A 26,138-nucleotide genomic window follows, 5' to 3' on the forward strand; every position below is an offset into this window, starting at 1 on the left:
CAGGAAAGTAAGGTGGGGAAACAATTTGCAAGATACCAACATGTTGGTTCCTGGACTCCAGCCTAGAACTGATCTGTTGGCCAACAGTCACTCAGCTTAAGTCCCTGGAACAGCACCATGTAATGGTGTTAAAGGCTCAGTGGAAATGCTGTGAGGGTGCAAGCACCACTGGAAGCCCTGCATAGAACAGGCTTTTGAAGGGACAGCTCTTTCAGCATCTCTCTCAAGCAAGTGCAGGTGTCAGGGACACTCTGGATGTGCGAAAACCATGTTGTGAATGAACCAGTACTGATATCAAAAAGAAATATTTTCTTTTTAAAGGTCCATGGTATAAAGGTATATGAAGGGTTCTTCATGAAGGGATCAACCCCCCTCATCTATTTTATTTCCCCTAAGATTTCTTGATACTTTTGTTTGCTGGACGAAGGGAACTAGTCCTTCCTTAGGAGACCAAACTGTGGATACAGTGTAGACATGCAAGAGAACAAGCTGACACAGCACAGCAGCTAAGGGTGTATCTCTTATAATTTACTGGAGCTCACCCTCCTGACCTTTCTGTATTTGGATCAGCAGGGAGGGTGGGTAATGAGGGCTGCAGAAGGGCAGTCGGGTTCTTACAGCTGGTCAGGCGAATTAATGCGAATTGCTTGGCAGTTCACCAAAAGCAGACCAATGAGGGCACTTCATCAGAAAAAAAGGAGAAAAAAAAAATCTTGAAGGTGGCCAGTCCACGAGCGGAATTTGTCAGATTTCTAACCCGCTGTAGAGGAGAACAGTGGCTCAGTGTTTCAGAGAGACACCACAGCTGCAGGCAAGTTGTGTTAGTCTGACACATTTCAGAAACCCTTCTGCTATTCCACCTTCCGCAGCTTCCTGCTTTGCCTTCCCTACATGTTTTTTCCCAGTGTCATTGTGTCCAGAGGGAGCAGAGAAATAGTAAACACCTAGCAAGGTACTCTGCCCTTCCTTAGCCTTCTAGACCACACTCATCACCAGCCATTGCAGGGGCAAGGACTTTTGTAAAGGTAACTCCTGGCAGCCAGGTACTTTGAAAACCTTCCCCTCCACACTTCCTCCAATCAAGAGGCAATGCAAGTCCATGCAAATGGCAGAAAATTGGTTTATCCACTCAGCTCTCATGTTGACACTCTCACCTGACACTTTAATTTCTGTGGAGGTAGAAACCTGTTCTGTGTAGAACCTGCAAAAACCAGCAGTCACCTGTAAAATGCTGATATTTTTATTTTTGTTCCAACTAGCTTGGCTATGGCAATGCACGTGCTCTCCCTTCCTAATGCTCTCCATATGCTCTTCAAAGTGAAATGGCTTTTCTGGCTGGTCATAGCTACTGGCTACTGACAACCTCTGAAACGATCTAGCAATGTTTCCCTGCCCTATATATGGCTTGGATCAGGGCAGGGGAAAGCATCAGAGCTGCTGTGTTCCAGAAGGAGATGGAAACAGAAGTGGATCCCCTCAGGATAGGGGGAAACTACTCCCCCTCTGGTTTTTCTTTTGGAAACCATCTTTGCCACAACAGACAGCTCCCTGACCTGCCCCACTCCCCCTTATCTCCCTAGAAGGTACTTGCCTCCCTTTTGTGGGGAATGGATGATCATGAGTATTCAAAACAAATAGGAAGAAAAACCAAGTATTTAGTGTATACTTCAGTATACGCTATTCCAGAAAAGCTCAGGCATTGTACAGCACTGTTGGCCATCTCTTCATCTCATCAAAGTAGCAGTGGGTGCTTCTGATTTTGACTTGCAGAGAGGCATAAGGGTGTCATGAGCATCTGTGTGTCTATCCCTCAGCCCCCAGCATCAGCACAATGGTCAGGGCCACTGAGCCTAGCTTGCTCTGCAAACAGCACTTCTGCATTGCCAAAATCACTACCCTTTACCAGACTGTTTTTATAACCTGCTTTTGGGGTACAGGTGTTAGAGCAAAGAGACTCATCACATGTAAATAAACAAATAATCACATCTGTCTGGTTTGAATGGCTGCACCCTCAAATGTGACACAGGATTTTGCAGTGCATGCTGCAATAAGATATTTAAAGTCTCATTTGAAACCTGTCAGCTTCCCTACTCCACAGAAGGGAGATAACAAACACCACATACTTCAAAGTGATGTTTTAAGGACTGAAAAGATGTTCATGTGGGGTTTTGAAAATGCACATAAATCATAGGTGTTAACAATGAGACCCCATTTATTTGAAATTGTGCCTATTTGCAACGCAGCCTTGACCTCCCCTTGCTGCTATGGGCCAGGGCAGTGCTGGAGAGGAGGACACGGCTGCCTGGCTGCCTAGCTTGGGAGGCCCCAAACCCAATGGTCCCAGCAGCGACAGGAAAGGCCAAGGCTTCACTCCCACCACCATGTCCTCATCCAATGCCCAATACCCAAATATCCAATGCCCAATACCCAAATACCCAATGCCCAATACCCAAAGCATGGTCTTTGGGGAGAATACAAAACAAAGCCAGATCTCTGGGAAGCACAAAGGGACAGTGGGATTGGGATTGACCTTGGTAGCTGAGCCCTGTGGCAGGGGAGATACCTGCCCAAATGTTTGAAGGCAAGCTATAAATGTCACATATTAGGAGGAAAGATTATTCCATGTCCTATTTTTATGCTAACTACTTAAATGCATTTGGAAAGGAAAACACCAAATACCCAACGATGAAAGAATATTAAAGTTGAAAAGTCCTGCATGGCACCCACAGCTCTGCCAACACCTGGAACCCTGACAGCCTGCGGAAACGTTTGGTTTTCTGCAGGACCCCTGGCTTCTTTAGGAAGTGGCAAGAGGTTTAGGACTTCCTTTCCAGCTTTTCAGGACTCACTGCTCCAGCCGCAGAGCTGCAGGCCTTCCACAGGTATCCCACACAGTGAGTGTTTTGCAGGTATTACTGCACTCATCTCTCCAGACTTATGCAGTAGGTACGAGACTGATGTTGCCTCATTTTGCCTCGGAAAAGAGACATGTGCCAGGACCAGGATGAGTACCTACAAGAGCATACCCAGATTCTGAGATTTGAGGCACCTAGACCAGGAGTTTCATAACACTGGTAATTTTTTACCATGTTTTGCACATTCAGAGCACAGCTCCAAGTGTAATGAGGAGTATTCAGCACTTGCCACTCCAAGAGCACCCAAAGAATACGGGCATTATCCAAAATACCTGTGCAGAATAAGTGAAAAATCCTTTGGTGGGAAAACCAGCAAGCACTCACATGCCACTGTGCATAAAGGACCTGAGTTACGGTTGCACAAGCATTCTTGTTGTTGGCGTTTCCTGATACCTCAGTTCTCAGCTGCAACACCAGTGGAGGATTTTCTCCGTGGTACCATCAGCACGGAGTTCTGCTGCACCCACACCACATCTGTGACAAGCCAGTAGCAGGAGACAGTGACCGTGGGGCTGAGCACAGCAGCGAGGGTGCCCCAGGTCAGCCGGAGGCAGTGGGAATGTGTCCTTGCTGCAGCTTTGCTGGTGCTGCCATGCTCAGTCACATTTTCTCTGCAGCTTAGCATCACAGAATCGTTATTGCCACCGTGCTGTAACCGAGCCAACCTCAGGGTCATTAAGGTCGGAAAAGACCTCTGGTGACCTCAGCATTACTTTGCAGTGGTGGAATGATTTACGCACCAACTGATACACAGGACGGGAGTGTTTGATGTGTGACACTGACCCAGTCAGCTGGGCTTTTGGTACCTGCCCTGGGAATGCAGTGGAACCCCACTCAGGAGACCAGAAACAGCTGCTGGGCTGTTTCAGAGGTCAGTGTTCTCTTTGTCCTTGCAAATCTTTCTGCCCACTGCCACGTACGGGTTCTGTGCTTCCTGTTCACCTCTATGAATCCTTGAGCTTCCCACTGAAAACCCACCCAGGCCTGTAAGGATTTGTTTTCTTTTGAAGCACAGTGCACACCAGTTAAAATGTAAATCCCTTTATAAATGCAGATCAGCTCTTATATCTCCTATGCCTTGGCTGGACACATAGATAATCACTTAGGATGAGTTTGGAAGAGTAGCTCAGAGTAGTGAACCTCACTGCAAACCCACAGATCCACGGTAAGGGAACACTGGGTCAGGGGGAACCTCCGTAAAGCTTTTCGATGCCACGGGGTGATTCTGTCTGTATTTGGACAGCCCAACAGCCCACATTGGGCTGGCTCCCACGGAACCCGGCGCAGGGGGTGCCCGTGTGCTCAGCACAATGGGTGATGCCGAGATTCCGGCCCAGTTCTGGGAACACGGATGGGAAGCGGCGAGGCGAGGCAGCCGACAGCGCCTTCATGCGTGGGGCTTTCCTTTTTTCCTTTTTCCTTTTTTTCTTTTTTCCCCCCTCTCCCCCAAGTTGCCAGAAGGCGTCGAGTCAATTGTCTGCGGCGAATTCCAGCGGGGCCGGTGCCGGGCGCCGCGCGCGGGTCGCGAGGCGCGGCGCGGGGGGCGGGAGGGGCGGCGCGCGGGGCGGGCGCGGGGCGGCGCGAGGCGCGGGCGGCGCGGGGGACGCGGGCGGGAGGCGGCGGCGGCGGCGGCGGCGGCGGGGTCGGCGATGGCTTTCGAGGCGCTGGCGGAGGCGGCGGAGCGATGGTGCGCCCGCACGCCCTTCCAGCTCATCGCCGCCGAGGAGACGGAGCGGCGCATGGACTTCTACGCCGAGCCCGGCGTCTCCTTCTACGTGCTGTGCCCCGAGGCCGCCTGCGGCGACAATTTCGTGAGTGCCCCGTGAGGGGATCGGGGGTCGCGGGCGTGCGGGGCACCCCCCGCGCCCGTGCGTGGACGCGCGGGGAGCCCTCGCGCCTCTCCGGGACGCTCCGTCCGTGCGGATCCCCGGAGCCCGGCGGGAGCACCCGAGGGGGAGCGCCGGGGGGACGGAGGACGCGGCCGTGCCCCGGAGGGAGGGATGCGGTGATGGAGGGCGGTGGGGCCGGGGGCCGGGGGGATCCTCCCACGAGCTGCAAAATGGAGTCCGCTGCCGGTGGGGGGCGGCCCCGCGGGCAGGGCTGCGGGCAGGGACACCCCACCCCCCTCTTCCCCATCACCCGGCCCGGGGTGGCTGCGGGCTCCGGGCGGGCGGGGAGGAGCGGTGCGGGCCCCCCCGCCTGCCCCGCGCCCCGCGGGGGTAGCAGCTGCCGCTCCCCCCGCGGCCCCTCCATCCTCCCGGGATGCCGGGGCTGGGGCACGGCGCGGGGACGGGAGGACTGGCAGGGCTGTCACGGGAAATGGAGAATGGGCAGGAATAAAATGGAGTCAGGATGACAGGAGGGCCGCGCCCCCCCCGCCGCTCCCCCGGGCCCGCCGCGGGATCCGTGCAGGTGCCGGCCGGGCGCCCCCGCCCCGCCGCCCCTCGCGGAGTTCAGCGCCGAGTTTGTGCGGGAAACGCTCCGGCACCACAACCACCTGGCTTTGGGAAGGGTCAGGGGGTGCTTTTCCCCTCGGCCAGACCCTCCCGGTGGCGGGCAGAAGTGCAGGAAGAGTCGTGGAAAAGCGGCACCTGGCCACGGGGTTTGTCAGCTGCCTAGTGCCAGTTAACTTCAATGAAAGGATTTTGGTTTGCTTATTTTAGCAGAACAGCTCCTAGCACCATTATTGTAGGAGTGTTGTAGGTTCTTCCTTTCACGGAACAAGTTTCATCCCTCCTCTTGCTTGACAAAATGTTCCCTAATTCCCTTTCCAACAGGTAAGTGCAGAGTGAGCCCATTTGACAGATGGGTCTATGGAAACAAAGAGCAGTGGAGTGACTTCTCCAGAACCACAGATCCCAGCGAGCAGGACATTTATTTATTTATTTATTTATTTATTTATTGTGTCAAGTAGATGGTGATGCTGAATTATGAAAGAAGTTATCTAGAGTTTAGTTACACATCTGCCCAGAGATTCATGAGACATTCAGATGTATCTCTTCAGGGGCATCTCAGGGTGTGGATTCTCTCAGTTCTCTGTGGGAATAGCTCTGCATGTCCGTCTTCCCAGCACCTCTGAACGTGCCAGACCTCAGTGCTCATTCCTCTCTGGAGATGCCTGTGCCCAGAAAGGGTCATGCCTGCAGCACTCATAAACAGGAATATGTATGAATCCAGTGCAGCACTAGGCTAAAACTGTGGTTGGACACTAACAATATTGGAAATTGCAAAGAAAGTCCATTTATTTTCCTTAGACATGTATTGTTTCTTTATACACTGCTCAGTAATTGAGTGAACTCTTTCATACAAAGTCTAGTCAACTTCAAAAAAAATCTTAAGCAGCTTCAGACCCTATTCCAATGCTGGCACTTTTTTTTTTTTTTTCTTTTTTGCATTTGAAGTCACATTTTCCCTTTATTTTGAAAATATTTTCATTCCAGGGGTGGTGTGAGAAGAGCTCCCTGCTCAGAGTCACCACTAGTAAAACAAAGGGCTAGCTCCTGTCAAATCTGGAACATAAGCAGTGGAAAACTAGAAGTGGTGTTTTCTTCTGTCTTTTCTAGCCTTATTAGTTGAGTCACTTCTTGTAATGATAATACTTTTAAGACAGGCAGATAGGTGTCATTCTTAAGTCTTTTTATTTAAAGAGATGGTGTTTCTTTAATTTGATTAAGACCCACTAATGATTAGATTCTCCAGCATCCTGTTTCCTTCTCCTAGTTTCCTTCTCCTAGTGCACTGTGGGATTTAATTTCTGCTCCCAGCTTGATTATCTTGTTTTTTTGCAGTCTCTTTCCTTTTTTTTTAATGTTCCAGAATATAACTTCGCTTTCTATGTGCAATAACAGGCTAAAGTTTATTTTAAGGAGACTTAATACAAGCCAAGGGACTAATTATCATTTGCACTTTAAGCCTTGTTGCATGGCTCCTTTAACACAGTGTGGAGTGTGAGAGTGAGTAAGTATAAACAGAATTCACAGTGACACACTTTTTACAGCCTTCTTGCACCCTGTGCCTCTTATAAAGGAGCCTCACATTTAATAAGCATCTGGTGTCTGGTATTCTTGTTCTTTCTTTACGTCTTCATTTCATAATGATGCGACTTTAAAAGCTATGTAGGAGGTGCCAGAGAATTCCATGATAACCCACTTGTAAGGAGGAAATGATGAGCATGATGAACTTAAAAGGAAAGAGGAGAGGAAAAAAACATGGAAAGGTTGCCAAGATGCAATCTGGGGGAGAAAAACACTGAATTTTGTCTAACATCACAGATCAAAACAATCTGATACTTTTCATTTCTTAAAAGATATATTTAGGTTAGGCTTTTAACATGCTAGGGATGCAGGAGACCCATGGAGATGCTTATTGGCATTTTCCGTACCACCTGGACACTGAAACTCTGAATCAGCATTTTAGATAGCTGAACAATGTATAATTCAGCTCCTGATGCTCCTGAGGTTCTTGAGAAATTAATTGGACTAGTGTAGCCATAATCAAGGATGGTGAGGGTTGTGATGCTATTCCTTACAGTCTGTCATTTGTTTAGTCACCATGTTATTCCTGGTATTCATAGTAACTGATAAAATAAATAAAAATATGATGCCATCTTGCTGCAAGATTTCCTGAAAATATTTCAGAACAGAGTCAGCAAGTCTGAATATTTTATGCAAGTCAAATTATCCCCATAAATAAAAAGTTTTGCTGTCATGCACAACAAGTGGGCTGCTTAGAAGAAGGTGGGCCAGCAAGTGATTCTATCATCCAGCTATACTGAGTCATCTAAAGGTGTGAGGGAAAGCAAACCCCTCCAGATGCAGCCCTATTGATTTCCTCAGCTATGTGCTGTGTGTAGATGCTGAACTAAATAATTCAGCCATGACCTTAGGTCAGCTGAGGTGGAAATTAGTGGCTGTGTGCTTTTGTAGTGACACAAAGCGACTGTGAGCAAAACTGGGCAAGCTCAGAAAACACATACTCTGATGATGAGGTTAATATTTTTTTAATTGCACAGCCACAGCCAAGTACTGTGGTCCACCAGTTTGCCAGCAGCCACCTTCTCCCACTGCAGAGAGATCCTCAGGCATCAGGTTTTCCAGGAAAAGCATCTCCATATATGCAGCCTTACTGAACTTTCTAAGCAGGAGCTGAATCCTGAAATTACGTTTGTTTTTATTTTGAAAGGCTGAAATTCCTTTTGCAGGTTCCTCTGGAGATGGGTGAATCAGTGCTGTGAGACCGTTCCTGCACTGCCTGAGTGCAGCACTGAACCACCACAGAGAGCTGTAGATGCAGCTGAACCTACAGGCATTTCAACCCTGGTCTTTATTATGGTTGAGGTTTCTGAGGGAAAAGATTAAATCAACCCATTTCCGAATAAGATGTATGCACTAATGGCACATGAAACTTTTCATAGTGTATTTGTTGCTAGAGTCAGTATTTTAAATCCTTTGCAGATGGGGAGATTTTTGGAACTGTTACTTCCTAATTGTCATATGATGCTATGCAAAAAAATCTCCTCAAAAGCTCAGTGATCAGATTTTTCTCTTAGGTTTTCCCTTTATGCTAGATCATCTTACTCTGCCTACTGCTGATGAATTCACACTGGTGTCTAAAATGTGGTGCAGCTTGAAAAGAGACTGTGAAAACATGATAGGACAACACAGGGTTAACTTTCCCTGGGGAATGAACCAGCTATGATATATTAAAGGGCAAGGCCTGATTTTCATTTATGTGGAACCTCCTGTGTATAGCTCTGGTAGTCAAAAGAAACCACAATTTAAACAAGAATGAGGATCTCAGCAGTCATAATTGTTTTATATATAAACAATTGCAACAGGTTTAGCACCAGCCAGGAATTGCTAAGCTGCAACATTCAGCTCTGAAGTTCAGCAATAACTAAACAGTTATTGCAAACCCCAAGTATGAAGAAATCATGGGCCAGGCCTCCAAAACCTTCTTCCAAAGGCTGTTTTTAAAATGTGATTTGGAAGTGTTCATTTGATATGAGTGAACATGAGTTCACTTCATGTACGTTCTGCCTTTTTAGGCCATAGAAATGACAAAGGGCAGACTTCTTTCCTGCCTTTTTTTTGTTGTTGTTGTTGTAAACAGAAGCTGAGATTTAGTTGTATATTTATAGGATTACAAGGCCCATGACTCTTAAGATGGCATGAAGTATCATGAGACTTGTGGTATGTGCGTTTGAGAGTTGGCAAGACTGTAAAGAACTTATTTTTATTGCCAGAATGGTTAAGCTGTGACTCTGGTTGTATGGAAAGAGCAGAACCTACTCAGTAATGCAGGGCTCTTTTCATAACAACATTTCACTATGTTTATGCTTGTAAAGTGCAACAAGCAGTAAAGAAAATGTAGGTCAAGTGAAGTTCATAGCGAAGCAGTTACAGGTTTTATCTTAAAGATGCAGTTTAGGTGATGTTAAGTACTGTTTTCTTTCATTAAGTGCAAAACTGTATCCCTGGCAGGTACTCGCTGCTGAAGAGGAAGGCAACATGCGAGCCTTATGCTAGGAATTGAAACATCTGTCGTTTTGAGTTCTTCCCTGAATGTTAGTCAAGCTTTGGAGAGATTGTCCTCTTCTCTTGTTTAAGCATAACCTGCTGTTTATAGCAAGTAAAAAGGTACTTTGGGGAAAAGAGCTGCTGTGTTAAAAAAGAGGTGCAAGTCTCAAACCGATTAGGCAGTATTGCACTTCTCTGTGTGGCAGGCTGCCTAAGACAGTCCCATGCAACAAGTCTTGAAAGAGGAGGTGTTTAAAATGATGCATTAGCTTGTGCCCTTGGGCACAGGAAGCATTGCTGCCTGGGTGCTACCTCCATTGCTTGCCAGCTCTGTTTTGAACAATGTCCTAGCAGCAGAATGAACATCAGATCTGAGAGAGGCTTCGCAATGTAAGGCTGGGGAACCAGCATTTCCAGAGCAGGAGTAATTCAGAAGGATCTCAAATGGGTTGGAATGTGCCTGCCTGGGAAGAGAAGATTGGGTTCCAGGAGAAGTAAATCTAAAAACAGGGTGGGAGGCTCAAAGTGTCAGGATGCTGTGAGTGCCCAAACATCTCTCCTTGGCTCTGTGTCTAGCCTGCAGGCAGATTTTGCATCTTTTCTTCTGCATCGTTGAGAGAATTACACATCAAGTTCCACCTCCAGGGTCGCATCATATTTGCACTAACGCCAGGAAGACAAAGAGATGCTTTAGCTCTTCCTGAGGGCTTCACTGCAGCAGATGATACAAAAAAAGAGAAAACCCGACATGAGTTCCAGGTCTGAGCAGGGCTGATGTCAAACAAAAGCACCTTTATAGGTAAAACGCGTGTGCGCCAAGTGTGTGTACCCTTCATGGCTGGTGCAGCCATGAGGCATTTCCGCTGCTGGATCAATTTCCCTGTTTTCTGATGCATCATGTTAATAAAATCCAGGTTCCTCCTCAGAAACATGGCTTCTGAAAGAGTCTGCAATGCCTGTCCCCAGGGCGGGTCTGAACTGCAGGAGGCTGGGTGTACTTTGGCAGATGTTTACAACGTGTCACCTTATAAAATCACATGGAAAGGTTGGCGTGAATTCCTGTTAATGCCTTTCCTTTCTTGTGTTGCTGTTGGCTTTCAGCACGTGTGGAGCGAAAGTGAGGACTGCTTGCCTTTTCTGCAGCTTGCACAGGACTACATTTCCTCCTGTGGGAAAAAGACACTCCATGAAATATTGGAAAAAGTCTTCAAATCCTTCAGGCCCGTAAGTGTGTTTTTTTCCTTCTAAATATTGACACATTACCTGTGACTTTTAATAGGACAGCACTGGATAGAGCAAGGTGTTTTTTCTTCTCCAGAGATTTACATCTTCAGTTAGCTGCCTGGGTACATGAGCTGGCATTGGGTAGTAGGAAATTGTTTCCTGGAAGTCAGCTGCCTTTTTATTTCCATCTCTGTGTTTGAGAGGATGAGATTCCCATGCAGGGTGGGAGGCCAACTGGTGTGTCAGCCGGTAGCAGCGGGCAGGGGCTTATGTCCTGCTGATGCAGTGCTGACTCCGAGGAACGGGATACGAGTCAGCGCCACAGGACTCTGTGGCAGAGTTGTTTCCTGGCATTGGAATTGGGCAGTTTTGCAAGGACATGAACAGCAAGAGTAAACCTCTGGGAACAGGAAGTATGGTCTCTCCTTAGGGTGGTTTATTTTATTTTGTGGTTGGGTTTTTTCCCCCCAAGTGATGCAGATATTAGGATGGTTGGCATTTGGTGTTTGCACGTACTGGTTTGGTCTTCTTGAGAAGAAGTTAGAAGAGAAGCTGGGTTTTGTGGGGAGGGGGCCTGTATTTTTCTGTTTTGCTGCTACTCAGCTTTCTCTCTCCTTGTTTAACACCAAGATTTGGGCCAAAGTGCCTGGATTTCATCAGGGTGAGGTGTCTTAGGCTGGCTGCCGTCCTTCATTTTTACCAAATGCTTCCTTTACACAGCCTCTCCTTTTGAATGTTTGGGGCTGGCTAAGGGCTTGGTGCAAAGCAGGGCAAAGGTTTGTAGCCAGAGCCATCCTCCCATGATGTCCATGAGAAAGTTCACCAGTGGATGTTTTTATATTCAACTGAGAATGTAGACCTTTTCCCTCCTGTCTTTTTCTGGCTGACTAATTGAGAAGACTGGAAATGTATCCCAAGTATTTAGTGTGAAAGGGAGGGCCTGGAGCATCGATATGAAAACACTGGCCTTCCCTGTGTTACACCCTTGCACAGATCACCACAGCTGGTTGACATAAAAGAGCATCATTTTAAAGAATCCTTTGAGAGGCTAGAAATAAATAGAACAGATGCACGCTTTTCTTAGAAAGGACTGGAAATCTGATCTGTCACTACAGCTGCTTGTAATTGTGAAAACATGCAAAAAATACAAGTATGTTTCCCAGAACAATATTGGGCTCTAGGATCCTCATAGCTGTCTTCTCCTGCTCAAGGAAGCTGTGCCTTTGATGAGAAGCTTCCATTGGTTTAACTAAGGAGAACTTTAGAAAGACTTAATTAAATAGGTGCAGATTACTTGTTTCATTTAAGCCACATTTATTCCAGCATATTTTAAGTTACTGAGAAATTGACTTCAAACCAATTGAAGTCAACCACGTCAAACCAAGTTGAGCTACTCTTCACAGTAAAAAGGTTCAAAGCAAGGGGAACCATTATGCTCATGTAGCCTGAGGTCTTCATTAATACATCCCATTTCACCTCATGATTCCCACAGCTGACCATACAAATAGAGGTTGAACTAGAATGAGTCTTTTCCAAAGACACCCACTCTTGATCTAGTCTTCAGGTGACTTAAAGGATACAACACTGCTGGACACTTACTATTCCTGTGGCTAGTTAGCATGCACTGAATAACCCTTTTGTTTATAATCTGCACTTTTGTAATTCTGCTTCCTAGCTGTTAAATTTCATTTTGCTTTTGTTTGCTCAAACATGGTGTCCTCAATTGCCAAAGACATCTTGCAGACTATAATCAAGTACCTCTTAATTTTCTCATTGTTGTACTTGTACCACAGACACTAAGTTTCTCAGATTCTCCTTTGACCCAGTATTGAGAGATTTGCATCAGCATAACAAAACTGGGATTATCATTTGGGGTATGGCTGTGTGTAGACAAGTCTAATTAAGGAATGTACTGACATTTTTCCCTCATAGTAACTATTAAAAAATAGCACATACATAGGAGGAAAGATTTTAAAAATTGAATGATGTTACAATAGATGTATGGAAACAGTTATTTTGCACCCTCAGGCCTTTGCCAGAACAAAACTACTTTTCTTCAGTATTGGGAAATTATTTCCTTGGCATCACTTCATACTGTCTCCTGTTCTTTCTCTGCTGGACCCATTTTACTTATGAGGCCACCTTGCTGTCAGCTTCAAGGCAACAGGTATTTGCAGGGATTTCTTCTCCTCTGTCCTAGCAAATAATCTGATAGAGACCAGTCTGGCCAACTCCAGGTTAAAAAATGGTAGTTTAGGAAAAAACTGCAACTGAAGTTCCAGCTGGGCTTCTCTGATGTATCTGGTGGCCCTAGCTCTCAGTCTAGGACATTGGGCACCAGGTTTTTAGCCGGTGCTTGCTAAGCACCTTCTGAAAGTCTTCTCCATTTTGGTATTCCCAGCAGACATTCATGATTAGACAGTTCTGAAATTCTTTGTTTGGGTCCTTTGAAGGGAAACATTTAGAAGAAAACAGTGGCAGTGCATCTGCCGCTTTCCATGCCCTTGTGCACAGCATGAGCATCTGCCTTCCCGTAACTGAGGGCTCCAAAAACAACTTTTATCAGTAACTCAGCTCAGTCCTGCTCTGCATGTTCATGATAACAGCCTAGACATGTCTCCATGAGGTTGCCCTGGGGCTGTGGAGTGGGAAGGGACTGGCTTCTTATGCTGCTGGGCCCTGTTCTGGAGACAGTGAGAACATGAATGCCCAGTGGTTGGCATCCATCTCAGTGAGAGACAGAGAATTCCCTCTGTTCACCAATCTTCCTTGGGCACAGAAGGCAATGAGGGTGGTCTAGGTCTGCTCACTGTCTCTCACTGCTCTCAGGCATCTCTCCCTAATGTTTTATAGGCCTAAGCACAGTGCCAAGCAGGATATTTCATTAGATGAGGCTTTTTAAAAGTGTTGGTTTGCCTGCAACAACTAAACCACACTTCTAAGTCCTGCTGTAGACAAGGTCAAGGTGTTTCTTTACTGCAGGTGGTGAGGGTTAGGGTTGTATCTTTTCATCTCTGTTTTTAGAGACAAGGGGCGTGTTGTCTCTACCCATTACTGCCTTCCTGGGTTGGTTTCCACAGAACTCTGTGATTTGCCTTATTATCCACTTCTTCAGGGAGCATCCAGAAGTGCCAGACACCACGAAGATACATGGTATCAACCAACAGCACTGGGCTCAAATACTGTTACTTGCCTCAGAGCATCCTATCTCCTCCTGTTGCCTTGGTGTCTCTGGTGTAAGAGGTGCCATTCTCTGGTGCTAGGAGGTGCCCATGCTGGTGCTTTTAATCATAAGCATATGCCTGGAGACATAGTCCTTTCCATAGGGATTCAACAGAACTGTGTTATCTCTAGTGTAGCATCACATGGACTACTAGAGCTCAGTCTTGTACTTGGTTTATTTTTCAGTGTGCTTGTGTGCCTGCTTTTAGTAGGAGACGGCATCACTCTGCTTCCATGCATTAATAACTGCAAAGTTATTTGTTAATATAATCAGGGCACTTTGAAAGGTTTAAGAAAAACAAATGTAAGAAATGCCTGAGAGACTTCACACCAACTGACAAAGTTTACAGGAAGCCAAGGCTTAAGTCATACAAATCAGCAGCAAATTCCAGGGGTCCTACACTGAGCTCATCTTCAAAGGAAGAAAGCCTACCTCTGAAGTGGGGAGTCTGCAGTGTACAAGCCATTTATTCCATATTCACTCTATTCATGCATGTCCCAGTGACCTCTCCTTTACCTCCAGATGGGCAGTTTAGCCAGCAGAAATAAATAGCTGTAGTTCAGGCAATGCTGTTGATTGTTATCCTCCCTCCTTCCCTTCTTACCATGCCCCTGACCTCCTCCTAGCCATGCATCCTTGCCTGGCAGTTTTGTTCCCCTCGGCTTTTCTGCTGATGGATCAGTTCTTTCTTTCTACAACAGTTTTCTGGTTTATATATTTTCTCCTTGTTTTCCTCTCCATTTAAGTCCTTTGAAGTCTGCTGCATAGCTGATACTTGAATATATGAAGCAGAAATTAGTGTGTAGGAAAGAAGACAAGGTGGGAGTCAGTCTAGGATCAGCCCAGGCCATCTTCATCATCTTACTTTGTTCTTACCTTTTGTACACCTCCTTCTGTTTTATCCCAATGTTTGTAGAGCTCTCTGCATTTTGGACCCTGATTGTCCCTCCTTGTATTGAAGGTGTGGGCTAATTTGTTACTGCAGTCCAGAGAGCAGTAAGGGGTTAACAGCAGTGAGGGACCACCATAGTCCTCTGGGAAGCAACAGGATGTGACACCTAAAAGCAAGACCTGCATGGTCAAGGTCCTTGGTGGCTTGGAGGGTCATAAAGTATCTGCAAGAGAATAAAACTGCATCTCTCTTTGGAGGAGTCTTCCATTCCATTCCATTCCATTCCATTCCATTCCATTCCATTCCATTCCATTCCATTCCATTCCATTCCATTCCATTCATTTCCCATTTTCCATCCCATTTTCCATCCCATCCCATCCCACCTCCATTCTTCCTCTGTAAAACCACTAAAGTCTACAGTATCACTCTGATTTACACTGTTCCCTCTGATTTATGCTGCTCCAGGGAAAGAGGAGCTGGATTTCCTGATGGTGAAGAGAGGGGATGTGTGAAAAGCAGGATGTACGCCCCATCCTTTGGGATTGTGTATGTCTTGGCAGTTCTTGTGGTGCATGTTGTGTTTTCCATGCTAATTTTGCAATACAGTATCCCATAAAATGAAGATTCATGTGACTCATTTTCTTGCAAATCATAGAGGAATTATGACCAGAAGTGGGGAAAAAAAATGCAGTCAAAACTCTTTCTGACAGGTGATACAAACAGGAGTACAACACTCACGTTTAATTTGAATATACCAGATTAGTTTAGCAAAAATAATACTGTTTTATAAGAAAGTCTAGAAAGAGTCCTTGATTTTGCCTTTGGAAAACTGAGTATTTTAATTTTAGCTTCAACATGAAATAAAACCCCCACATCTTGAAAATGAACTGAGCAATTCATGTTCAGTTAGGCATTTGATTTGAAAAAATATGTATGCATAGGGACAATTACTTTATTCTGCTCGGAAAACAAGAATGTTTTCCATTTGGGGTCTCTCCATAAGTATTTTTAAAATGCAAAGGAGGGGATTTAGTCAGCAAATTCTCCTTCCGTTTCCCTGCCAAAGCAATCCTGTAACTAAAAATCTGATTTTCTCCCAGTGACAGGGAGGAATACAAGCTTCATTGCACTCAGAAGCTAATTCTATGCCTTGTATTTATGTCCACTGAATAATTTTGAATGTCGATCACAGACTGAATTAGTTTAGGTCCCTGAAAATCTGCCTCGTTGCAGCCTTCTCATTTCCATGCTCTCACCTAAAGAGTGTCACTCTTCTCACAGTTTTTCTGGGCTTTGCCTCTTTCAAGAGCTAACAGCTGCATCACTCTCCAAAGAGGGTGTTACATGCATCTGTGCTGCTCTTCCAGCCCTGGCAAGCTAAATGCATGATATTCTCAGTAATGCCTGCCTGTGATTTTGCTTTGTGGCTATTAATAGCTGTTAGTGTAGGAATCTGAGATTTCCACAACAGATGCATTATTTTGACTGTTACTTGGTTTATCTGTCTTCCTGACTTCTGTTGGCTTGGCAACCTTTTGGGGGAGAGGGAAGAAGTTTAAACATGGTTGTTTGCTCCTTTTCCTGTACTGAAGAGGTGATGTTGCAGTGGTCAGATCCATCAGGTGGAGGCATCCAAACATTGTCCAAGGAAGAGGGGCTGGAAGTTCCTTGGAATCCCAAATCTAATTTGCAGAAGTTTAAAGGGACAATATTTCAGTGGAATACACAGTATTTTTTACTGCAAGGGCTTCACACAGCATGCAAAACTTTGTCTGGTGTGATGGAATGAAGGGTTCAAGAGAAGCACTTGACATGGTGGATTCTTTAGAATTTTAGGGACTCCTTGTCTACTCCACACTAGCCAGTCCTTCTCAAGGATGCTTTCTTCTTTGGCTTTTATAGGGCTGATGGAATACAAACTTAAACCAAGACAACTACTACTACTACAGTATTATCATGGTTCTTTCTGAAGCTAAGCCACTGCCAAGTCTAAACACTCAACAATTCATAATGTGACCTCAGGGAAGAATGTAGAGCTTTTTGCAAGTGCTTTGTTTTGGTTTTATTTATTTTCCGGTCTCTGAGCACTTAATTTGGTGTGAGGATGCATTTTCAAATCTTTCTTTATCCCAGAAGGGAGAGAAAGAGAATCAAGATCATTATTCAGTACTGTTATTGCAGTGTTTGAGGTTTTTAAGAAGTGCACGTAGGATTTGTGTGAAGATTTGCAGCAAAGCTGCACGAGTGGGTAATTCACTGTTACACAGTGTTTTCTCTTCTTTGTAGTTACTTGGGCTTCCAGATGTTGATGATGATGCATTTGAAGAATATAACGCAGATGTGGAAGAAGAGGAACCAGAAGCCGATCACCAACAGATGGGTGTCAGTCAGCAGTGATTTTCTGAGAAGCTATAAAAAAATTCGGAAGCCTTTGGTACCAGGTGGGGTCAGGTGGTCCCACGTTAGCCTGTTTGAATTAGCACATCACAAGGGGATATCTGGCTGCCAAGATAAAAGTTTTACAAAAAATGGTTCCAAAAAAATAATAATTCGTGATGAGCTTTGCTAAGAAGTGACCTGAATTTTGCTCCTGCTTCAGTGGGTTTTCTATGGAGTTGTCTTGGTAGCATTCTGCCGTTATCAGTCTAGAAGTAGTTTTGTCGCTGACTTGTCTCTTCGATTTGTGTTCGAGAGTAGTGTTTGCTGACATGAATGTAGAGTACTGAGAATGTAGGAGGCGTGTGGGAAGAGTGCCCAGTCCTCACCAGTGACCTTTCCAAGGAAACCAGCGCAGAGAGCAAACACATCCTGCGTTTCTCTTTTTAGTTCAACAGCTCTAGGTTTTTGACAAAGTACCAAACATGGAGTGACTTCTCCTGAAAAACAGTAGTTTAGTAGTGGTTGGTGCTGCAGAAATACATATGAAGGCTTAACAAAAATAATGGGAAGCAGGAAATCCAGGAGGTGTCAGACATACTGATGTCATTTCACTGACACCTGAGTTTCCAAGTGCTGAATTAATAACTGGGAGTAACTGGCGCCAGCAGCACACATTATAACCAACAGATATTCCGACACCATGTGATCCAAAGGCAAGTGCTGCTTTCTTACAACTCAAGTAAAAAATAGCTATTGCCTATCCCACTTCTGCATGATAACTAACTTTAAGCTTTGCCGGTTTTGATACACTGCCAAATTATTACTCAAACTTTGTGGCATCATGCATTAGAACCATAGAATCATAGAATACGCTGAGTTGGAAGAGACCCATCAGGATCCTTGAGTCCAACTCCTGGCCTTGCACAGGATACCCCAAGATCCACAGAGTGTGGCCACACAGTGTCCCTGAGAGCATTGTTCAAACCCATCTTGAGCTCTGTGAGGCTTGTGCTGTGGCCACTTCCCTGGGGAGCCTGTTCTGGTGCCCAACTACCATCTGGGTATGGAACCTTCTCCTGATATCCAACCTAAACCTCTCAGTTTCAGGCCATTCTCTCAGGTCCTGGCACAATAATAAGAGTGAAGAGATCTGTAGCTGCCCTTGTTCCACTCCTGAGGATGCTGAAGACCACAATGAGGTCTCCCCTCAGTCTCCTTCAGGCTGAACAGACCAAGTGACTTCAGCCACTCCTAACCAGGCTTCCCTTCCAGATCCTTCACCATCCTTGTTGCCCTCCTCTGGATACTCTCTAATAGTTAAATATCTTCTTTACATTGTGGCACCGCAAACTGCCCCCGGCACTTGAGGTGAGGCTGCCCCAGAGCAGAGCAGAGCGGGACAATCCCCTCTCTTGCCTGACTGTGCCTGATGGCCCCAGGAGATGCTTGTCCCTCCTGACTCCCAGGGCACTGTTGACTCACATTCAACTTGCCATCAACCAGGACTCACAGGTCCCTTTCCACAGCGTTGCTCTCCAGCCTCTCATTCCCTGATCTTTACACACAACCAGGGTTGCCCTGTCCCAGGTGCAGAATCCAGCACTTTTCCCTGTTAAAACTCCATACAGTTGGTGATGCCTATTTCTCTAATTTGTTGATGTCTCTCTGCAGGGCCTCTCTGCCCTCCGGAGAGTTGACAGGTCCTCCCAATTTAGTGTTGCCAGTGAACTTAATATTCCTTCAAGTCCTGCATCCTGGTTGTTAATGAGATGTTGAAGAGCACAGGGCCAAGGATGGGGCCCTGTGGTACCCCACTGGTGACAGATTGCCAGTCTGATGTCACCCATTCACTGTAACCCTTTGTGCCCAGCCAGTGAACCAGTTGCTCACCCGTCTCATGACATGTTTATCCAGCTGTATGCTTGACATTTTGGTCAGAAGGGTATTTTTGATACAGTATCAAAAGCTTTACTGAACTCCAAATATATTACTTCAACTTGCTTCCTTTGATCAGTTATGTGAATTACCTTGTCATAAAAGGAAATCAGCTTTGACAAGCAGGACTTTCCCTTCATGAAGCCATGCTGGCTGTGACCAGTGACTGCATTGTACTCCAGGTACATATATATAATTCCAGAATAATATTTTCCATTATTTTACTGGGCACTGAGGTGAGACCGACAGGCCTGTAGTTTCCGAGATCTTCCTTGAGTGCAACTTGAATGCAACTTAACACTGAAGCCATAAGGGTATCAACCAGCACCTGGTTCTTAAAATTATGCTGGACCTCTTCCTGGGCCTTTGAGCTAGTCTGGGCATTTACACCTTATTGGAGGGGAGCTGAAATACTGCTTCAGCTGCTATAAAATCTAGTGAGGTTTTACTTATCAGGGGACTTGCTCCCCAAAGGGTTTGGTGAGGGTCTTAGTATGAAGAAGACAACCCCTCATATTTTTTACCTGTTTTACATAGTTGCAAGTAACTTGGATGAGTGCCGGATTGTGAACATGCAGGGTTTCTTTATCTACTTGCCTTTTGTACTGAAAATATAAGAAGCAAAAGTAATTCTGTTGTAATACAGCTGTTTTCCACAATCAAGAAAGATGTTTCTAAATTTCCTCCTTTTTTTTTCCAATTTTTTAAAAATCGTGAAATGAAGGTCACAGGCTTTAAAAGCCCTTTTATACAGAATTAGCTTTATAAAAACAAAGAGTGAGTGAAGAGAATATGCTTGGACAACTCCTATAAACAACTTGCATCATTTTGAAAACCCCGTTGTTAACGATATCTCCTTTTCAATAGACTTTTAGAGACTCTTTTTCCAGGGTTACTAAAGAGAGCAAGTTTTCTTGATGGTTTACAATTATGATGGTGGCTTGAGAGACACATAGCACATGATTTTTTCTGTCAGAGACAAAGATCTTCCATAACTGGGACTATGTTTGTTACCTGAGTCTGCACAGAAGTGTCTGCAACACTGTAAAAGAGTTTAAGAATATTAAAAAAAAAAAAAAAAAAAGGAAGAGAAACAGAGCTTAATGCAACTTTGTACATTCTTTCAGCATGCAGGCATAGACATGGTAGTTGCAGCACCTTTTCTATGGACTAGTGACATGAGAACTGTGGCAGTTCACTGTATAACACTGTACAGCAGCAATAGGCTTTTTGCTTACTGAAATAAAATGTAAGACCAGTGGTTTCCATCCCTGCTTTAAGCCCCTAAATTTTTCTTTCTTCTCCAGCTTGGACAGATGCTATAACCTTAAACAGAACCTTCCTTTGGAAGAGCCTTTCTCTTCATAGCATCCAACCCTTGGGTTATGGCTCACAGAAGTAGATCTTATGGGGCTAACTTTCCTCTGTCTGCTCTAGTGTAATGGCAAGTGAGCAAGTCACAGTAGTGCAAGCTGGAGACAGAGTCCTACTGTTCAGGTTGCTAGGCCATTTGTTTGAGGGGCAGGTGGCTGGCACCAGTGTGCAGGTGCAGGCACCCCCCACACACTTGCACGGTGAGCTGGGCTGTGAGCCCAGCCTGACCAGGACACAACTCTCTGCCTTTTACAGACAGGCAGGCTTCCAGCTGGATCGGTCCCACCATCTGGCTCAGCGTGTGGCTGCACAGATGAGTGCTGGCACAGCAGAGGGGAGGGTGCAGGGTGGACATGGGTAGTAGCTGAGGACCTGCTGCTAAATGTGCTTTGCACGGTGTCAGGGGCCTATGGCAGAGGTGTGGACCAGCCTAAATGCTGTGAGGGATTGACTCCACAAGGCTCAGTGGGAACTGGGCACTGGTGGCAGTGGGATAGGTAGGAATTAATGAAATGAGGAAAGACTAAGATCCAGTGCTTGTAATTGCATGCAGGAGGTTGAAATGTGTACATCTGCTACCTTTCCCTGCATATTGATTGAATTGTTAATGAGCGGTTGAACATTAATACAGTTGCAAGCAAATAACGCTGTAAATTATGTAGATATATTATTATTATTATTATTATTTTCTGTATCCACTAACTCACTTTTGCTTTGGAATGTCATATGCCATTTGAGCGACTTCCACACAGACTGCAAATGCTGGACAGCCAGCCCTTATGCAGCACTCTCCCCTGCAAAACTCCCACTGAAGCCAGTGAGATATTGTTCAGACAGGACCTGCAGGACAAGGGGTTGTGTGAGGCCTGGTCCTGCAGAAAGCTCAGTGCTCTCATTTCCTCCCACTTTGCTAGGAGCCGAATGTGTTGAACCCTGCTGCTGAACTGAAGCATGACCAGGCAGCACTGAGAATAAACTGGAATTTTATACATAAAAAATTTAATTTACATGTAATAAATGTGAATGAGCACTAATATAGAATGTATTTTATCAAAAAATATTGATTCCTTACTTTGACCAAATACATTTCTGTATTACTGTGTTACTTTTTCATACTTGCCAAATGTTGCAAGAGGTGTGGAACTGGTTTGGTTGTACTACAAAATGTTTTTGTATTTCATTTGTATTTTATTTTTCCCTCCCTCCTACCACATATTGCAGTTAGTAGCCATTCAATAATTAATCAGGAGTAGCATGACCCAGTGACTAGGCTGCCAGACTGAGACACAAGATTTGCCAACACATGCATAAATGCTTGCAGACCTGGATATTTGGTGATACGAGGGTTTGTAGCTCTGCCATTGCCTTGCCCTGAGCTTTAGGCGGGTCTCAGTCTCTGAGAATTCAGGGCAGGCTTTCAGTTCTGCATGCAGGCCTCTGGAAAATTGAGCAGGAGCGGGATAAGTCCTTTGAGAGTCCCACCTTTGTAAAAGGGACTGTTACTATTATTTGTCCAGCAGCATATATAGTGCTTTAGGTCTGTGGGTGAACAGAGATACCACTGTCATTGCCTATCCTCAGAGCAAACCAGTAATAAAAGGACACAGAAGGGTCTCCCTTTTCCCTTCCTCAATGCCTTCCAATGGCCTTCCTCATAGGCATTTCATGCTCCAACTAAATATAAATACAGCAGAGCAGAGCCTCTTGCAGAACTGGTGCTTCTGAATGTTAGTTGCATGAATGCAAACAGCAGAGTGCTGCTTGGGCAATGAGAAATACATGGGATGCCAGATGGAAAGGCAGATTTCAGAACTGTTATGAGTGCAGGGGCAAGAGTGAACAAAGCCCCTTCAGAGAGGGAGATGCTGAGATTTCTGAGACAGCCAAAGCCATCCTGCCAAGTATCTGCATAGTGAACTGTGTGCATGATGACCTGAGCCCTTACCAGACTTCAGCTCCACCTCCTGCCCTGCTTCTGGCTCTTTTCCAGGCAGTTTCCCTCCATGCATAGTGCTGTGCCTTTGAAAGTCTCATTCTTTTAAGAATGCCACTTTTTCTGGGAATAGCCATAGTTAGTTTTCCTGCATCAGTGACATGCATGTCTGCTGCTGCATCTTGTCACTGTGTCCCATGGAAGGTGCTGTGTGAAATGGTGGCTGGGGGCAGCGGGGAGGAGTGTCTGCTGCAACATTGCTGAGTAGATCCCTGCCATTTACCCCTCTGCAAGGTGGGACATGAGACCGTGACAGTAAAAACAATTGCAATACCATTGTGGACATTATTTTGGAAAGCTGCCATTCAGGACATATTCCCAGCCTCTTTCAGCATCTTTCCTGATCTTTGGGATCCAGAGCTGATGTCAATGACTGTTTCACTCAGTATTAGCTTTAGCAGTGGCAGGAGCTGAGGATGCGTCTTTACCCTGTGTCCATCCTTCCCTCCTTAGCGTTGTGGTCTTCTCAGAAGTTCTTACTCTCAGAAGAAGGAAAGCATAGGAAGGAGGAGAGAAACACTTCTTTACCTCTCACAGCTTGTAGGCAGGTGTATCAGTGGATCTGCAGTTCAGAACAGTGTGATTCACACTGTCCTTTCTGTACAGGGGGATTAGATGGCATGGGAGATGTGTTATCCCTTGAGGACCTGTGGGTGGTCCATGCCAGACAGGGGTTGTGCAGAAGACAGCAGTCATTTTAGGTGCCAAACCTAGTATCTTTTCACAGGCAGTTCTGTCTAGCCAGATAATCCAGTCTCTGAAAATCATAACCCATTGAGGCTCTCCAGGTTGGGCATCCAGAAAATGAGACTTGTCTGGTTGCCTTGGGCACTGGGAGGTCTCTTTCTCAGTGCTGGCTGGTTTTGGTCTGGCCAGAGGACATGGGAAATTGGGAAAGATCCCTTCAGGGGCATTAGCTGGATGCCCTTTTCTGTAAATTGCTGAGCAGAGGCAAATGCTTTGTTTTATGTGTTTAATTCTGGCAGGACCTTCCCTCCTCCCCAGCAGCCTGTCTCTGCAGACAGCTGCAGCTGGGAAAGCTTTGTGTGAGAGCCAGGCAGGAGTGACTCAGGGCAGCAGCTCCTAGACCCTGTAACAGGCTGGACTTGGGGTCATCCTTTCAGGGTAACAATGGAGCTGAAGGCTCAGGGCACATCACTTCCAATGCAGATATTTAAATAGAGTCCTTAAATTTGATCCATAGAGAGCAGACCCTGTCACTGGGTTTTTATTGGACTTCTGAGACTTAGTTGCACTGTTGGTGTCTGATGTCTGTGGCAGGTGGGCAGGGGAAACCACTTAACCACATTTACTTGTTCAGTGAGCCAAATAGTCTTTTACATGATCTGTGTTTGATTTTTTTTTATCATTGGTGATTTTTTTTTTCAAGAAAGACAGTCCCTAAAGACACACCCACATTAATGCAAACCCCAGTTTATACAGAGCTGAGTAGCACTGCACTGTCGCTATGAGCTTGGATATAAAAAAACCCTACAGATTAATGAAAAGGGCCTTCATTTGTCTACAAGAAAAAAAACCCAAACTTCTTTGAACTAGTTATTCCTGACTACAGTGAAGCTTACTGGTTTCATGTAAAATACATTGAACTTTGAAATTCTCTTTCTGTACCAACATGCTGTTGCTCATGTAGGCAAAGATCTGTGGTAACACTGCATGTAAAAGAAGCTTTCATCTTCAGGGGTGGTGGTGGTAGAAATGTCAGCTCTGGATTTCAGTCAATGCAACTCTTTTGTCAAGTTTTCCTTTACTAATGCAGGGACTAGTCAGCCCTCCACACATCAAGCAGAAATCATGTACCACACCATGCCAAGGCTGTCTTTGGTTTGGTTTCCACCATTTTTCTGGCTGGAAGACCTATCTGTTTTTGGGACTATAAAGCTGTGAAAGGAGTCAGCAAAAGAAGTTGCCCTTTTGTTCAGCACTTTGAAAGGTGTAAGCCTTCAGTGGAGCACTGCCTGCCTTCTGATTCTCCTTCCTCTGATCCTCATTTACCACCAAGGTGTTAAATCCAGCAGTGTCATTACACCATGAGCTTCCCATTAAAGAGCTTACCAAACTTTGATGACTGATGGTGTCTTTTCTCTGTGAACAAAATCAACTCAGTTGTGGATCTGAGGGGCTAAAACACAACTACAATGCATGTGGCACAGGCTTGACTTCAATGGGATAAAACAGTGTTTACAGGTGTAAGGAGGAGAAAATTATGTCATCTGAGATTTGGGCACTGCAAAGCCAGCCTTGATGGACCCAGAATTATTAGGTGGTTTGGTTTGGCACAGTCTGAGGCAGTGGATTTGCTGTTAGAAGCCAGAAATTGTTGTGTATGAGCCAGTATTTTAGACCTCACAGGTCCTTTTCTGTTTTGCACAGAATGAGGAGACATCTGTTCTAAATAAGAGACATGTAACGATATTGAGATGAAAATGGTGATTCTGTTCAAATTGTCTCTTTTCTTTAAACACTTCACTCCTAATTGCCGCTTTGACATCTTCTCACCCTGATTTAATTGAAAGAGTCAAGTCAGTCATTACCTGTTGTCATGAGCCTCTGTGGGTTGACATCTTCCAGCCCATGGAAGAGGAAGTGCTTTAACTTAGTACTTGCCTTGTATTTTTGGCACTTCCCAGGGCATGAGCACTGAGTAGGAGCACACCAAATTACATACCCTCTGATGTGCTCAGAATGCCAAGTGCTGCCTATAAAGTCATTCCTGCATCTGGTGGAGTGCCTGCCAGGACTGCCTCCCTCGAGTTGGAACATGATCCCAACAGCAGGGGCCCCAGAGCCTCTTGAGAGACCTTTGCATATGGTGGAAGCCACTGGGGCAATTAGGCTCCAGCTACAGATACAGCTGCCCTTGCGGAAGCAGTGCTGTTCCGAAACACCTCTTCAGCTGCCTGGAGCCTGCTGCCCTCTCAGGTCTGCTGGATGGGCTTCTTCCTGCATCAGAAGGTCAAGTGAATTTAAATGGCTGAAACATCAGCTGTCTGCTAACATGAACCTCAGCCCAGGGACAGCCATCTGCCCTGCTGGGGTAGGGAGCTGCCCTACAAGGTGGTGGCCGCAGCTGGAGGCACTGCCATACGCACAGGTTTTTTTCCCAGCTCAAGTCTGTCCACACTCCAGCTCTCCAAAGTTATATCACACCTTGCCCAGATCAAGAAATTAGGATACTTTAGGGCTATGATAGGCTTTGGCTTAGTATCAAGAACAGGTTCATTCGAGGTATGCAGTATGTGCTGCCTCTGTTGGCTCCTGCCTAATGCTCTGTTCCCCACCTCTGTCCTCTATCAGCCAGCTGGGAAATGCTGTTACTGCCCTTGGCAGCACCATGTGCTGTTTTAAGGAGCACATCAGATTTTGTGTTTTCTTCATGTTCCTTCTACTCTGTGACAAGGTTCTTGCTTCTGCCACTTGTTTACTGAGTGATGAAATGCCGTAAAAAAGCACATTTAACTTTCTTTACAATGCTTAGGTATATGCATCCATGCTTTTTACTGAGTACTACTGTGCTTGTGACACCAAGGCAAGGCTTTTATACCTTTTATTAGACAAACTGATACTGAAAGCCCCAAACTCCCAGCATGCTTTCTATGCTGAAAAGCAGCAATGAGGCAGTCTGATAGCAGGCAATATCTCCCCAACAACCTAACCTTGCTTGTAC

At 45.5% G+C, this 26,138-nt stretch overlaps 1 protein-coding gene across 2 annotated transcripts; it reads left to right on the plus strand.

Annotated features, from left to right (window-relative positions):
* The first annotated feature begins 4,517 nt into the window (after window positions 1–4,517).
* MTURN (maturin, neural progenitor differentiation regulator homolog) lies at window positions 4,518–24,536 on the plus strand. 2 transcript variants are annotated; one of them, XM_086849978.1, is made up of 4 exons: window positions 4,518–4,726; window positions 10,535–10,657; window positions 17,059–17,213; window positions 21,375–24,536. In XM_086849978.1, the coding sequence occupies exons 1-3, from the start codon at window positions 4,565–4,567 to the stop codon at window positions 17,167–17,169; spliced, it is 396 nt and encodes a 131-aa protein (XP_086706104.1). In that variant the 5' UTR covers window positions 4,518–4,564; the 3' UTR covers window positions 17,170–17,213; window positions 21,375–24,536. The 2 variants fall into 2 exon arrangements, with proteins under 2 accessions (XP_086706104.1, XP_086706100.1); XM_086849974.1 differs by having other exon boundaries at window positions 17,059–24,536.
* Window positions 24,537–26,138: the final 1,602 nt, after the last annotated feature.

The sequence above is a fragment of the Cyanistes caeruleus genome, chromosome 1 (genome assembly GCF_971803275.1).
Source record: "Cyanistes caeruleus chromosome 1, bCyaCae1.hap1.1, whole genome shotgun sequence".
Classification (NCBI taxonomy): domain Eukaryota; kingdom Metazoa; phylum Chordata; class Aves; order Passeriformes; family Paridae; genus Cyanistes; species Cyanistes caeruleus.